Below are 16,619 nucleotides of genomic sequence, written 5' to 3'. Positions count from 1 at the left end.
TGAAGTCCCTTGACCTGTACTCCCTGGAATGCAGGAGAAAAAGATTTTTTTTTTATTATCACACTGGCCGATTCTCACCAAGGCAGGGTGGCCCGACAAAGAAAAACTTTCACCATCATTCACTCCATCACTGTCTTGCCAGAAGGGTGCTTTACACTACAGTTTTTAAACTGCAACATTAACACCCCTCCTTCAGAGTGCAGGCACTGTACTTCCCATCTCCAGGACTCAAGTCCGGCCTGCCGGTTTCCCTGAACCCCTTCGTAAATGTTACTTTGCTCACACTTCAACAGCACATCAAGTATTAAAAATCATTTGTCTCCATTCACTCCTATCAAACACGCTCACGCATGCCTGCTGGAAGTCCAAGCCCCTCACACACAAAACCTCCTTTACCCCCTCCCTCCAACCTTTCCTAGGCCGACCCCTACCCTGCCTTCCTTCCACTACAGACTGATACACTCTTGAAGTCATTCTGTTTCGCTCCATTCTCTCTACATGTCCGAACCACCTCAACAACCCTTCCTCAGCCCTCTGGACAAGAGTTTTGGTAATCCCACACCTCCTCCTAACTTCCAAACTACGAATTCTCTGCATTATATTCACACCACACATTGCCCTCAGACATGACATCTCCACTGCCTCCAGCCTTCTCCTCGCTGCAACATTCATCACCCATGCTTCACACCCATATAAGAGCGTTGGTAAAACTATACTCTCATACATTCCCCTCTTTGCCTCCAAGGACAAAGTTCTTTGTCTCCACAGACTCCTAAGTGCACCACTCACCCTTTTCCCCTCATCAATTCTATGATTCACCTCATCTTTCATAGACCCATCCGCTGACACATCCACTCCCAAATATCTGAATACATTCACCTCCTCCATACTCTCTCCCTCCAATCTGATATCCAATCTTTCATCACCTAATCTTTTTGTTATCCTCATAACCTTACTCTTTCCTGTATTCACTTTTAATTTTCTTCTTTTGCATACCCTACCAAATTCATCCACCAATCTCTGCAACTTCTCTTCAGAATCTCCCAAGAGCACAGTGTCATCAGCAAAAAAAAATAGATACATGATAATTAATATACACTTGGAAAATCCTAGAGGGACTAGTCCCAGATTTGCACACAGAAATCAGTTTCTATGAAAGCAAAAGACTTGGCAGGCAGTGCAACATCCCCCCAATGAAAAGCAGGGATGCCATGAGTACACTAAGAGACAACACAATAAGTGTCATTGGCCTAAGACTGTTCAACTCCCTCCCAGCATACATAAGGGGGATTATCAGTAGACCCCTGGCTGTGTTGAAAAAGGAGTTGGACAGACACCTAAAGTCAGTACCTGACTAGTCATGTTGTGGTTCATACATTGGTTTGTGTGTGGCCGGCAGTAACAGCCTGGGTGATAAGGTCTTGATCCACCATGAGGTCTGGTCATGGACCAGGCCACAGGGGCATTGACCCTTGGAACACCTTCCAGGTATACTCAAGGTAACAAATATTTACTAACATGTGGGGGCAAATTTATTATTTTCTTTGCATGTCCTTATGTTGAGATGATGTAGAGTTTCCGGAGGAATGTTGGGGTCTTGTCTCTGAGTGAGTGTGGAAGTCCTCTTAAGGAATAAATTGAATGGCTTTAAACAGTCTACATATTCCAACAAAGAAAAACTGGAAGAATTTGTATGTGCTTCTAGTATGTTTTAGATAGGCCCTTTCTGAGACCTTTTTACTATGTCTTTTGCCATAACCTTCATAGCTTTTATGATTTTTTTTGAAAGTCAGTCCAAAGAGTCATTATTCCTACTTATGAGCAGTTGGGAACCACCTGTTCTTAAATCTGGAACCACACTGGTTTACATCTTATCTCATCTCACATTCCTTGGGAAGAAGTTTGAGGTTTCTGGTTGATTACTTGAGGATAATGGGTTACCCTGTTGGTTAGAAGCAATTTCAAGAATTTCATGTGTCCTTATTGGCCTCTTGCACCTTCCAGATGAGGGCCTGTAACAGGATTTTGGAATTGTAAATTAATATAATTGTACGTTATTGTATATTTTAGGCTTCATCTGCCCAGTGCACACACCTGATGGGGCACCGTGTGGCCTACTGAATCACTTGGCACAAAACTGCATAGTTCTCAATCATACTCCTAAGAGCCCTTCAGCTTTAGGCCTAGCACTGACTAAACTTGGAATGACACCAATTCATAGCTCTCCTTTAGCTCCATATGCTGAGTGCTTAGAAGTGGTTAAAGATGGCTGTTTGATTGGCTATATCAGAAGAGATGAATCTGAGGAATTTGCACAGAAACTTAGAATAATGAAAACTCAAGAAGAGGTGAGTTTAATGTTATACTTACATAAGTTTTTTTTTTTTTAATAAGTTGGCCGTTTCCCACCGAGGCAGGGTGACCAAAAAAGAAAATGCTTTCATCATCATTCAACACTTTCACCTCACTCATACATAATCACTGTTTTTGCAGAGGTGCCCAGATACAACAGTTTAGAAGCATATATAAAGATATACAACATATCCCTCCAAACTGCCAATATCCCAAACCCCTCCCTTAAAGTGCAGGCATTGTACTTCCCACCTCCAGTACTCGAGTCCGGCTATATAAAAATAACAGGTTTCCTTGAATCCAACTGCCGAGGGAGGTGTACTAGTGTCCTGTCAAGTGAGTGTAAAACGGAAGCCTGTACATACCTGTTTTACATGATGGTAGGATTGCTGGTGTCTTTTCTCTGTCTCATAAACATGCAAGATTTCAGGTATGTCTTGCTACTTCTACTTACACTTAGGTCACACTACACATACATTTTTTTTTTTATTTATTAACACACTGGCCGATTCCCACCAAGGCAGGGTGGCCCGAAAAAAAAAAGTTTTCACCATCATTCACTCCATCACTGTCTTGCCAGAAGGGTGCTTTACACTACTGTTTTTAAATTGCAACATTAACACCCCTCCTTCAGAGTGCAGGCACTGTACTTCCCATCTCCAGGACTCAAGTCCAGCCTGCCGGTTTCCCTGAATCCCTTCATAAATGTTACTTTGCTCACACTCCAACAGCACGTCAAGTATTAAAAACCATTTGTCTCCATTCAGTCCTATCAAACCCATCTGCTGACACGTCCACTCCCAAATATCTGAATATATTCACCTCCTCCATACTCTCTCCCTCCAATCTGATATCCAATCTTTCATCACCTAATCTTTTTGTTATCCTCATAACTTTACTCTTTCCTGTATTCACTTTCAATTTTCTTCTTTTACATACCCTGCCAAATTCATCCACCAATCTCTGCAACTTCTCTTCAGAATCACCCAAGAGCACAGTGTCATCAGCAAATGCAACTGTGACAACTCCCACTTTAACATACATATACAAGCTTATATATACAAGCTTATATATACACACCCCTCCGGGTTTTTTTCTACAGTGGACCCTTGGTTATTGGCCGAAATCCGTTCCAGAAGGTCGGCCGATAACCGAAATGGCCAAAAACCAAATTAATATTTCCCATAAGAATTAATAGAAATACAATTAATCTGCTCCAAACAAAAATATTCACAAAAAATTAATTTTTTTAACAATTATGTAAGTATTACATACCTTTATTGAAGGCTAATGCTGGCTTCTGGAAGATAGGGAAGAGGAAAGAGAGAGGGGTTAGTGTTTGGAAGGGGAATCCCCCTCTATAAAGACTTCAGGTAGCAAAGCCTTCTCTGGAGTTACTTCCCTTCTTTGTCTTTCGATGCCACTAGGACCAGCTTGAGAGTCACTGGACCCCTGTTGCACAACAAATCTGTCCATAGAGGTCTGTTTCTGGCATCTCTTTAAGATTTCCCTGAAGTGGGACAGGGTTTTGTCACTGAACATGTTGCAGATATGGCTTGTTTCAGCTTGGTCAGGGTGGTGTTTCTCTACAAAAGTGTGCACCCTAATCTACATTGCACACACCTCTTTAATCTCTCTCATTTACTGCTACAGTACATTGATTATTTACCTTAAAATACTTGTAGTCTTAATGTAGGGCAAGAGGTGAGTAGTATTTATTTGTAGGAAGTCAGTGTAGGTAGTGGTAGATGTAGGTACAGTACATGTATGTAGCCCCATCCCCTGAGCTACACTACAAAGATATATTATTACACTACACAGCCATATTGTTACATTACACAGCCATGTTATTACCATGTTCACTGAGTTGAATCATTTCTAACAACTACTTTTAGATGCCATGATAAACAAAGGGAGAAGTAATGAATAATTCATGCCAAGAATTATAAAGAAACTCATATGAAGGGCGATTATTGCACCAGTCGCCAGATTCAGTTTTTTCTAACGCTGCATCAGAGAAAATGTAATATTTACTCTCCATCCGACTCTCCACTTGATAACATATAAACATTGCATGTTTATATGCTATGTTTATATGCTGCATGATATGTTAAGTGTTTCTTATATAATTTTGAAGAAAATATCATAGACAGATTAATGAAAATGTCTATATTAACGTAAAATAAGACATTTAATGTACCAGTGAATATTATTAAATATACATTGCATATAAACAATGCATGTTTTTTATATACTATGTATTGTGTTTCTTTGGGCCCAAGGTTGCTTATTTTGTAGTTGCACTCAATCAATAACCACAAAAAGCAATGGATTATAGCAAAATGTTTGGATGAATAAGCAGAAGCTTCCTCACACGCCCAGAGACACAGCCAAACTGATGCTCAAGCTGCTGGGGCCGGCGGACAAACGCGTCCCAAACGGCCATTCACCGAATTAATGGACGATAACTGGGCACTGAAAAACCGGCTGATCACTGAGTTGGCCGATAACAGAACCGGCCAATAACTGGGGGTCCACTGTATTTTCTTACTAGTTCTTGTTCTTGTTTATTTCCTCTGATCTCCATGGGGAAGTGGAACAGAATTCTTCCTCCGTAAGCCATGCATGTTGTAAGAGGCAACTAAAATGCCAGGAGTAAGGGGCTAGTAACCCCTTCTCCTGTATAAATTACTAAATTTAAAAAGAGAAACTTTTGTTAATCTTTTTGGGCCACCCTGCCTCGGTGGGATACGGCCGGTTTGTTGAAAAAAAAAATATACATGTACTTTTTTTTTTTTCAACAAGTCGGCTGTCTCCCACCAAGGCAGGGTGACCCAAAGAGAAAGAAAATCCCCCAAAAGAAAATACTTTCATCATCATTCAACACTTTCACCTCACTCACACATAATCACTGTTTTTGCAGAGGTGCCCAGAATACAACAGTTTAGAAGTATATAAGTATGTATAAAATTACACAATATATCTCTCCAAACTGTCAATATCCCAAACCCCTCCTTCAGAGTGCAGGCATTGTACTTCCCATTTCCAGGACTCAAGTCCGGTTATATAAAAGAACCGATTTCCCTGAATCCCTTCACTAAATATTACCCTGCTCACACTCCAACAGATCGTCAGATCCCAAAAACCATTTGTCTCCATTCACTCCTATCTAACACGCTCATGCACGCTTGCTGGAAGTCCAAACCCCTCGCCCACAACATCTTTACCCCCTCCCTCCAACCTTTTCGAGGACGGCCCCTTCCCCTACAGTTTATACGCTCTCCATGTCATTCTACTTTGATCCATTCTCTCTAAATGACCAAACCACCTCTACAAACCCTCTTCAGCCCTCTGACTAATACTTTTATTAACTCCACACCTTCTCCTAATTTCCACACTCCGAATTTTCTGCATAATATTTACACCACACATTGCCCTTAGACAGGACATCTCCACTGCTTCCAGCTGCCTCCTCGCTGCAGCATTTACAACCCAAGCTTCACACCCATATAAGAGTGTTGGTACTACTATAGTTTCATACATTCCCTCCTTTGCCTCCATAGATAACATTTTTTGCCTCCACATATACCTCAATGCACCACTCACCTTTTTTCCTTCATCAATTCTATGATTAACCTCATCCTTCATAAATCCATCCGCTGACACATCAACTCCCAAATATCTGAAAATATTCACTTCTTCCATACTCCTCCCCAATTTGATATCCAATTTTTCTTTATCTAAATCATATGATACTCTCATCACCTTACTCTTTTCTATGTTCACTTTCAACTTCTACCTTTACACACACTCCCAAATTCGTCCGCTAACCTTTGCAATTTTTCTTTAGAATCTCCCATAAGCACCGTATCATCAGCAAAAAGTAACTGTCACTTCCCATTTTGTATTTAATTCTCCATAATTTAATCCCACCCCTCTCCTGAACACCCTAGCATTTACTTCTTTTACAACCCCATCTATAAATATATTAAACAACCATGGTGACATTACACATCCCTGTCTAAGACCTACTTTTACCGGGAAGTAGTTTCCCTCTCTTCTACACACCTTAACCTGAGCCTCACTATCCTCATCAAAACTCTTTACAGCATTTAGTAACTTACCACCTATTCCATATACAGTGGTCCCTTGTTTATCGTAATTAATCCGTTCCTGGAAGTGTTACTATTATCGAAATTTACGATTTTCGAATAAATTTTCCCCATAAGAAATAATATAAATACAATTAATCCGTTCCTGACACCCAGAAGTACTAAAACAAAAAAAAATTTTATGTGAAATATAGATGTAGTACATAAACAATACAATGGGACATGATGAATGAAACATTAACAGCATAACACTTACCTTTATTGGCGATTCTTCTTAGTGTACAGAAGACTGTTGGTGGAGAGAGATTGGATTAGTTACAGTTTGGAAGGGGAATTCCCTTCTATCAACACCTCAGGTACCAATTGCTTTTCTGGGGCTACTTCTCTTCTATGTTTCTTAATGCCACTAGGACCAGCTTGAGAGTCACTGGAGTCCTGTCTCGCAAAATAACTGTCCAGAGAGCTCTGTTTCTGGCGTCTCTTTAACACTTTCCTAAAATGGGCCAAGACTTTTTCACTGTACATGTTGCCAACATGGCTTGCAACAGCCTTGTCAGGGTGATGTTTCTCCATAAATCTTTCCATCTTACCCCACATTTCAAAAATCTCCTTAATTTCTGAAGAAGGCAACTTCTTCCATCTCTCTTCCTCCTCCTCTGCAGCAAGATTCTGAGCTGCGATCTGTTGCTCTTCCTGCTGAAGCTCTTGCAGCTCCTCAGTGGTGAGCTCTTCATTGTGGTCTTCCACCAACTCTTCCACATCCTCCAAACTCACATCCAACCCCATGGAACTCCCCAGTGCCACAATAGCTTTAACAACTGACATAGGCTCATCAGGGTCAACCCCAAATCCTTCAAAATCCCTCTTGTGGACACAATCTGGCCACAATTTTCTCCAAGCAGAGTTCAAAGTCCTGGTGGTCACTCCCTCCCAAGACTTACCTATAAGGATTATGCAATGGAGGATGCTGAAGTATTCTCTCCAAAAATCTCTTAGGGTCAAGTGAGTGTCTGAGGTCACATTCAAGCACCTTTGAAACATTGCTTTGGTGTAGAGTTTTTTAAAGTTTGCAATGACCTGCTGGTCCATGGGCTGGAGGAGAGGAGTGGTATTCGGGGGCAAGAACTTTACTGTGATGAACCCAAACTCCTCGAAAATTAGGTCATCCAAGTTTGGAGGATGAGCAGGTGCATTGTCCATTACTAGGGGGCACTTGAGATCCAATTTCTTTTCCAGGAGGTAATTCTTCACACTAGGGCCAAACACTTCATTGAACCACTTGACGAAAATTTTCCTCATGACCCATGCCTTGCTATTAGATTTCCAAAACACAAACAATTTACTCTTCATAACATTGTTTTTCCTGAACACTGGGATTTTCAGAATGGTACACTAGTAACGGCTTCACTCTGAAATCCCCACAAGCATTAGCACAGAACATGAGCATCAGCCTGTCTTTCATAGGCTTGTGTCCTGGCAGTGCATTTTCCTCCTGAGTAATGTAGGTCCTCTTTGACATTTTCTTCCAAAAGAGGCCTGTTTTGTCACAATTGAACACTTGTTCAGGTTTCAGTCCTTCAGCCTCTATGTACTCCTTGAATTCATGCATATATTTTGCTGGCCTTAAATTCACTCACATCACCACTAGTTGCAGGCAATTTCTTTACCAGATCGTCGTGCAACTGCCTAGCCTCTTCACAAATAATCGACGTCATAAGACTATCTCCTGCTAATTGTTTCTCGTTTATCCACACCAATAATAACTTCTCAACCTCTTCGAGTACTGGTGATCTCATTTTTGTCAGCATATTTACCCCCTTTGCAACAACAGCATCCTTGATTTCCTTTTTCTTGGCCATGATGGAAGCTATGGTTGTATGGGGTTTGTTAAACATCCTGGCCAGTTCGGCCATACGTACGCCATTTTCATATTGTTCAATGATGTTTTTCTTAAATTCAATCATATTTCTCACCTTCTTTACCAAAGGCTTGGCACTAGGAGCTTTCTTTGGAGCCATGGTAGCTTGTTTAGTAGTTGCAAGCACTAAAATGAATGGAATAGCATTATGAAATATTTCGTATGAGCAAGTGAGGGGACCGTCGCTCACTGGTAAACAATGCTACACTGGCTAGGAAGGGAGGCCGGGGCGGCTCAGAGCGTGAGTACACGTCCCGGACGAATGACTACTCACGAGTCAATCTACGATTAGCGAGCCAATGTTTTGACGAAAATATCGTTACGATTTCCGAAAATTATGACTGTCGAGCCCTACGATTATCGAGGGACCACTGTACTCGCAACATCTGCCACATTGCTTCCCTATCCACTCTATCATATGCCTTTTCTAAATCCATAAATGCAATAAAAACTTCCCTACCTTTATCTAAATACAGTGGACCCTCGACTAACGATATTAATTGGTACCCGAGTACGAATATCGTTAGTCGAGTTTTTTAGCGTTAGTCGAGGCAACATGTTAGCGTTAACATGTATCGTTAGTCGGATTTAACGTTAGACGATGCCATCGTTGGTCAAGGGTCCACTGTACTGCTCACATATATGCTTCAATGTAAACACTTGATCTTCACATCCCCTACCCACTCTAAAACCTCCTTGCTCATCCGCAATTCTACATTCTGTCTTGCCTCTAATTCTTTCAGTAATAACCCTACCGTACACTTTTCCTGGTATACTCAGTAAACTTATTCCTCTATAATTTTTACAATCTCTTTTGTTCCCCTTCCCTTTATATAAAGGGACTATACACACTCTCTGCCAATCCCTAGGTACCTTCCCCTCTTTCATACATTTATTAAACAAAAATACCAACCATTCCAACACTATGTCCCCCCCTGCTTTTAACATTTCTGTCATGAGCCCGTCAGTTCCAGCTGCTTTACCCGCTTTCATTCTACGTAATGCTTTACGCACCTCCCCCACACTCACATCCTGCTCTTCTTCACCCCTAAAAGATGATATACCTCTCTGGCCAGTGCATGAAATTACCGCCTCCCTTTCTTCGTCGACATTTAAAAGTTCCTCAAAATATTCTCGCCATCTACCCAAAACCTCCATCTCCACATCTACTAACTCCCCTACTCTGTTTTTAACTGACAAATCCATTTGTTCCCTAGGCTTTCTTAACTTGTTTAACTCCAAAATTTTTTCTTATTTTCATTAAAATTTCTTGACAGTACCTCTCCCACTCTATCATCTGCTCTCCTTTTGCACTCTCTCACCACTCTCTTCACCTTTCTTTTACTCTCCATATACATGTATTCTACTCTTCTTATAACACTTCTGCTTTGTAAATACCTCTCATAAGCTACCTTTTTCTCTTTTATCACACCCTTTACTTCATCATTCCACCAATCATTCCTCTTTCCTCCTGCACCCACCCTCCTATAACCACAAACTTCTGCCCCGCATTCTAATACTGCATTTTTAAAACTATTCCAACCCTCTTCAACCCCTCCTCTTCATCTTCAACACTTTCACCTCACTCATACATAATCACTGTCTTTGTAGGGGCACTTAGATATGACAGGTTAGAAGTCCCTACAAACTGCCACTATCCCAAACCCCTCCTTTAAAGTGCAGGCATTGTACTTCCCATTTCCAGGACTCAAGTCCGGCTAACTGGTTTCCCTGAATCTCTTCACAAAATATTACCCTGCTCACACTCCAACAGCTCGTCAGGTCCCAAAAACCATCCGTCTCCATTCACTCCTATCTAACCCGCTCACACATGTTATAACATGTTGTAACATGCAAGATTTCAGGTACATCTTGCTACTTCTTACACTTAGGTCACACTACACTTGCATGTTCAAACATATATCTATCTTGTCTTCTATTTTCTTACTAGTTCTTGTTCTGGTTTATTTCCTCTTATCTTCATGGGGAAGTGGAACAGAATTGTTTCTCCGTAAGCCATGCGTGCTGTAAGAGGCGACTAAAATGCCAGGAGCAGGGGACTAGTAACCCCTTCTCCTGTATAAATTACTAATTTTAAAAAGAGAAACTTTCGTTTTTCTTTTTGGGCCACGCTGCCTTGGTGAGATACGGCCGGTTTGTTGAAAAAAAAAATATATATTTTAACACTACGGCTGTTTCCCACTGAGGCAGGGTGACCCAAATACAAAATACACTCGAGTACAAAATGGGAGTTGACAGTTACTTATTTGCTAATGATACTGTGCAAAGGTTAGTGGACGAGTTTGGGAGGGTGTCTAAAGGTAGAAAGTTGAAAGTGAACATAGATAAGAGTAAGGTGATGAGGGTATCAGATGATTTAGATAATGAACAATTGGATATCACATTGGAGGGAGGGAGTACGGAAGAAGTAAATGTTTTCAGATATTTAGGAGTTGACTTGTCAGGAGATGGATTTATGAAGGATGAATTTAACCACACTTAGGTAATAGGTTGGTAAACAGCAACCGCCCAGGGAGGTACTACCGTCCTGCCAAGTGAGTGTACAACGAAAACCTGTAATTGTTTTACATGATGGTAGGATTGCTGGTGTCGTTTGTCTGTCTCATAAACATGCAAGATTTCAGGTATGTCTTGCAACTTCTACTTGCACTTAGGTCACACTACACATACATGTACAAGCATATATATATACACACCCCTCTGGGTATTCTTCTATTTTCTTTCTAGTTCTTCTTGTTTATTTCCTCTTATCTCCATGGGTAAGTGGAACAGAATTCTTCCTCCGTAAGCCATGCGTGTTGTAAGAGGCGACTAAAATGCCGGGAGCAAGGGGCTAGTAACCCCTTCTCCGTATAAATTACTAAATTTAAAAGAGAAACTTTCGTTTTTCTTTTTGGGCCACCCTGCCTTGAAGGGATATGGCCAGTGTGTTGAAAGAAAGAAGAAAGAATTTAACCACAGAACTGATGAAGGAAAAAAGGTGGTTGGTGTGTTGAGGTGTCTCTAGAGACAAAAAACTTGATCCATGAAGGCAAAGAAGGGAATGTACGAGATTCTAGTGGTACCAACATTCCTATATGGGTGTGAAGCATGGGTTTTAAATGCTGCAGTGAGGACGAGGCTGGAGGCAGTGTAGATGTTGTCTAAGGGCAATGTGTGGTGTAAATATTATGTAGAAAATTTATAGTGTGGAAATTAGGAGGAGGTGTGGAGTTCTTCGTTCAACAAACTGGCTGTATCCCACCAAGGCAAGGTGGCCCAAAAAGAAAAATGAAAGTTTTTCTTTTTAAATTTAGTAATTTGTACAGGAGAAGGGGTTACTAGCCCCTTGCTCCCGGCATTTTAGTCACCTCTTACAACACGCATGGCTTATGGAGGAAGAATTCTGTTCCACTTCCCCATGGAGATAAGAGGAAATAAACAAGAACAAGAACTAGAAAGAAAATAGAAGAAAACCCAGAGGGGTGTGTATATACATGCTCGTACATGTATGTGTAGTGTGACCTAAGTGTAAGAAGAAGTAGCAAGACGTACCTGAAAACTTGCATGTTTATGAGACAGAAAAAAGACACCAGCAATCCTACCATCATGTAAGACAAATACAGGCTTTCATTTTACACTCACTTGGCAGGACGGTAGTACCTCCCTGGGCGGTTGCTGTCTACCAACCTACTACCTACAGGGTGTGGAATTATTAACCCTTTCAGGGTCCGTACCGTAGATCTACGGCTTTACGTTGAGTGTCCAAATCGTAGATCTACGCCATGAGCTCAGCGGTAAATTTGGGCCTAGATGTGAGAGAATACATCTATCTGGTATATGTGCACCACATAAAACAAATCCTGCAGCACACATTACATAATGAGAGAAAGAAAACTGAGACCATAATTTTCGATTAAAACAGCGACTTTGCAGTGTTTTTTCGTATGTTTTTTTATAGTTGTATTTGCGATTTCTTGGTCTCATTTGATAGAATGGAAGATATATTACAGAAATAGAGATGATTTTGATTGGTTTTACTGCTGGAAATGGCTTGAAACAGAGCTCAGTGTAGCCGAAATGTTAAATTTTTGCCGATGTTCAAGAGTAAACAAATGAGCTCACACATCTTATACACGCCAGCTGGTGGGTCTGATATACATTCACAAATGTGGTGACATTATTTATTCAATTATTACAATATTTCATAACAGTAAATCTTCTATTTTTTGGTTTGAATAAAAATTCATTATGTGAATAAAAAATCAAAATGGAATTCATTTGTTAAGCCTGAAAACATAACTAACGAACAGAGGAAATGTTACTTTAGTGCCAGGAATGCCTGTATTGTTTATTCTGGACCCTATTTTGAAATTGGAATATTTTGAACTTTGTATTAAATTGGCCAAATTACCAATTTCCGATCACTTTATTTTGTAGTTGAAACAGTTGACATGGAGATGTTCAATCAATAGAATAGAAGTAATACTAGTGAAATAGCTAAGAATTTGGTCGACTGGAGTAATATAATTGGACTAAAATGGGAGTCAAAGTCGGCAAAATCGCCGATGCGTAAATATCGCTGACACATCAAAATTTGTGAGAGCATAATTTCATCAATTTTCCATCAAATTTTGTACTTTTTGTTTTATTACCTTCAGAAAAAGATTCTCTACCATTTCGTAAGAAAAAGTAACAAAATTATTTTTTGAAAATTCTTGGACCCTGGTGCACACTTTGAAATTTGGCCTCTGGACCCTGAAAGGGTTAAAAGTATTAGTCAGAGGGCTGAAGAGGGGTTGTTGAGGTGGTTTGGTCATTTAGAGAGAATGGAACAAAGTATAATGACTCGGAGAGCATATAAATCTGTAGGGGAAGAAAGGTGGGGTAGGGGTTGTCCTTGAAAAGGTTAGGGGGGCTAAAGGAGGTTTTGTGGGCGAGGGTCTTAGACTTCAGCAAGTGTGCGTGAACATGTTAGATAGGAGTGAATGGAGACGAATGGTTTTTGGAACCTGACGAGTTGTTGAAGTGCGAGCAGGGTAATAGTTTGTGGAGGGATTCAGGGAAACCAGTTAGTGCCGGACTTGAGTCCTGGAAATGGGAAGTACAGTACCTGCACTTTAAAGGAGGGATTTGAGATATTGACAGTTTGGAGGGATATCTAAACTGTCATATCTGAGTGCCTCTGCAAAGACAGTGATTATGTATGAATGATGGTGAAAGCATTTATTGATGAAAGTATTTTCTTTTTGGGTTTTTCTTTTCTTTTGGGGGGTCACCCTGCGTTGGTGGGAAACGGCTAATGTGTTAAAAAAAAAGACTTTTGTTGTGCATTATATTTTTTTAATGAATTTTCCTTAATGTGGATTTGACTATTAAAAAAATAAGGGCTATTAGGAATGCCCTCTCGAAGATATGTACAGTAATTACAGAGTTAAATCATCAACAGTATAATAATGATGAGCCAGAGAACAAGGAGCCATTCATAACAGTTGGTTTTACACTTCACAATGAACAAGAGAATATGAGTGTATACAAGCAGTATATACGAGTGTCTGCCACATAGCCAGGTGGTAAAGCTTAACCTCAGTTTGCTGGGAGCAAAAGCTCTCATGCTATTACTTGACTGAACTGGACAGTCTAATAGGGCAATGTGGCCCCTAAATAATGTGCTCCATTCTAAATTATTTGTTGGCTGGTTGAGAGGGCATGCCAGTGGGTGTGTGATGAATACCAAATAAATTGTAATGTGCTTGGCTCACACCACAAGTTCACTTTTTTGTTAGTTAATAAGTACATGAGTTTATTCTGTGGATTCATTCAAATTGTTATGCAATAATGGCTTTCTTTTGTGTTTATACATACATAAAAGTTTATACATTTATAAAAGTTTTTGAAATATTATTTGCCTTTCCTAATTAATAATTTACCTTATTTGGTAAATTTATATTGTTAATATTTAACTTACATTGTCAGGGATTTCAGATTGATATTTTATTTTACAATCATCTTGTATTACTTTTCAGATCTTTAAGTATACTGAAATAGTACTCATACCAAAGCGGATGTATGGAGGGCAGTATCCAGGTTTGTTTTTGGTGACATCTGTAGGAAGAATGATGCGGCCAGTGATCAACCTTCAGACGTACACCATTGAGTATATTGGCACACTAGAGCAGCTCTATCTTAATGTGGCTGTTACTCCTGAATATATTGAGCAAGGGGTTTGTAGTACAGTCCTTCAGGATATGTTAATTATCTGTTTGTTTTATCACATGTTACTCTCTAGGTTTATTCTTGTTACTATTTCTGACCTGAGGCCTTATACTTCCCTATATGAGGCTCCTGGCCTCACCTCTCAACCTGCTACTTGCCAGATTCACTCCCTCCTACCCTCATTTGTCTTATTGTACCTGCTCTTTAAGTTATGTATGGAGCCTACCTCTACACCTTCTTCACTTAGATAATTCCACTTTCTAACCACTCAGAAACTAAAGAAGTAAATCCTGACATCATTCTGCCTCATCTGTGTCTTTAACCTCCAGCTGTGTCCCTGAATTCCCATTTCTTGCCTCTTAAAAAGCCTGTCTCTGTCTACCTTATGAATTGCCCTGAGTATTTTGTATATTGTTATATCTCCCTTGGTTCTTCTAGTCTCCAGTGTTGTTAAATTAAATTCCATTAGCCTCTCCTTGTAAGTCATGCCACTTATTTCAAGAATAAGATGTGCTGCATGCTTGTGCACTTTATCCAGTGCTACAGTGCTGCAGGATGGGCTTGACATGTGTGTGTTTTTGTGTTTTGTTTGGGTGTGTATTTAAATGTGTATACTTTTGTGCGTGTTTTTGGGCATTTGTATGTGTTTTATGTTTCTTGTGTGTTTTTTGTGTTTGCGTATTTGTGTGTGTTTGTGTACTCATGTATTTGTACTTACCAGTATGTAGTGGCAGGGATCGAATCTATGCTCCTGACCCTGCCCTTCACCACCCTCTACAAGGTTCACTCCCTCCTGGCTTCAAAAGCCTTGCTATACTTCTGAAAACAATGTATGGATCTTGCCTTTACCACTCCACCCTCCAGACTGTTTGACTTTGTGATTATTCTAGGACTGAAGAAATACTTAACATCTCTCTGACTCATCTGTGTTTTCAACTTCCAGTTGTGTGCTCTTGTTCCTGATGCCACCCTGTTAATCAATTCTTCTTAGTATTTTGTATGTTTTTATCATATCCCTAGTCCTTCTTTCTTTTGTTTGTGTGTACCTGCATGTGTGCTTGTGTGAGAGTAACCCTCACAACTGTGAGTTTGAGTGTTGATTTTAATATTTTTCAATATGTGTAATGTTGATTTTTTAAAAGTACTGAGAGGTATTGGCCGTTTTTTCATTATACTTATACCTTAAAATTTGCTGATACCCATTGATACCAATACTTTGAGTGAGTTATGGTGTGAGCATTTCCTTCCTTGCATATTCATTTCTTGGTAGGAAATAACTGATACAGTAAAAAATATATTCAGTGTATGTATTCAAATAAAACAGAAAGTTACATATAAAACAATAAGAGGATAAGTTACGTATAAAAACAAGAGGATATGTTTTACAGGTTCATACACACCTTGAAGTAGACAAGACATCTATATTCAGCAATGTTGGCAAATTTGTACCATTTTCTGACTGCAACCCCAATCCTCGAAACATGTATCAGTGTCAGGTTAGTTTAAACTTTTACTGTACATGTACTTAATATCTTTTCATTTTTCAACATGGCTGTTTTAATTTAAAATGTGCAAGAGATTTATAGCAAAATTAGAAATAAATAAATTATATATATGTATATGGATACCTAAATTATATATATATGCAGAACAACCACAGGAGGAAATTTAGTGACAGCTCTGGGCCTTTCATGTTGCAGCCAACACTTTTTTCAAGAGCTGCAGTAGTGGAAAGGAATAAAGATCACCCCAGGTTGGTATCTTTGGAGTCATCCTGCAAGCTGTCATGCAGCTTACCCCTGTGGTGGTTTTGCATTCGTTGTCACTCATTTGCAGTTATTGTGTATGTATGTACAGTAAGTCCTAACTTAACATCGTCAATAGATTCTTGGAAACTGCAACTTTAAGTGGTCATGTGTGGTCATACCTGTCCTAAGCTCTCTTGGAGTTAGCGTGGGGTGTTTACACAGCTTTAAGCAGAGGTATGATAAAGCTCACGGTTCAGGGAGAGTGACCTAGTA

At 39.9% G+C, this 16,619-nt stretch overlaps 1 protein-coding gene across 2 annotated transcripts in view; it reads left to right on the top strand.

Annotated features, from left to right (window-relative positions):
- Polr1B (RNA polymerase I subunit Rpl135) overlaps positions 1-16,619 on the top strand; it is a 91,261-nt gene that overhangs the window by 39,024 nt on the left and 35,618 nt on the right. For both annotated transcript variants that reach the window (XM_070092860.1, XM_053786719.2), the window contains 3 exons: positions 2,071-2,348; positions 14,409-14,606; positions 15,987-16,094. In XM_070092860.1, the coding sequence (XP_069948961.1) occupies positions 2,071-2,348; positions 14,409-14,606; positions 15,987-16,094 (584 nt within the window). The remainder of the gene's footprint in view (positions 1-2,070; positions 2,349-14,408; positions 14,607-15,986; positions 16,095-16,619) is intronic.

Source organism: Cherax quadricarinatus, chromosome 41, assembly GCF_038502225.1.
Source record: "Cherax quadricarinatus isolate ZL_2023a chromosome 41, ASM3850222v1, whole genome shotgun sequence".
In the NCBI taxonomy this organism is placed as follows: domain Eukaryota; kingdom Metazoa; phylum Arthropoda; class Malacostraca; order Decapoda; family Parastacidae; genus Cherax; species Cherax quadricarinatus.
This window is presented reverse-complemented; position numbering and strand designations above follow the sequence as displayed.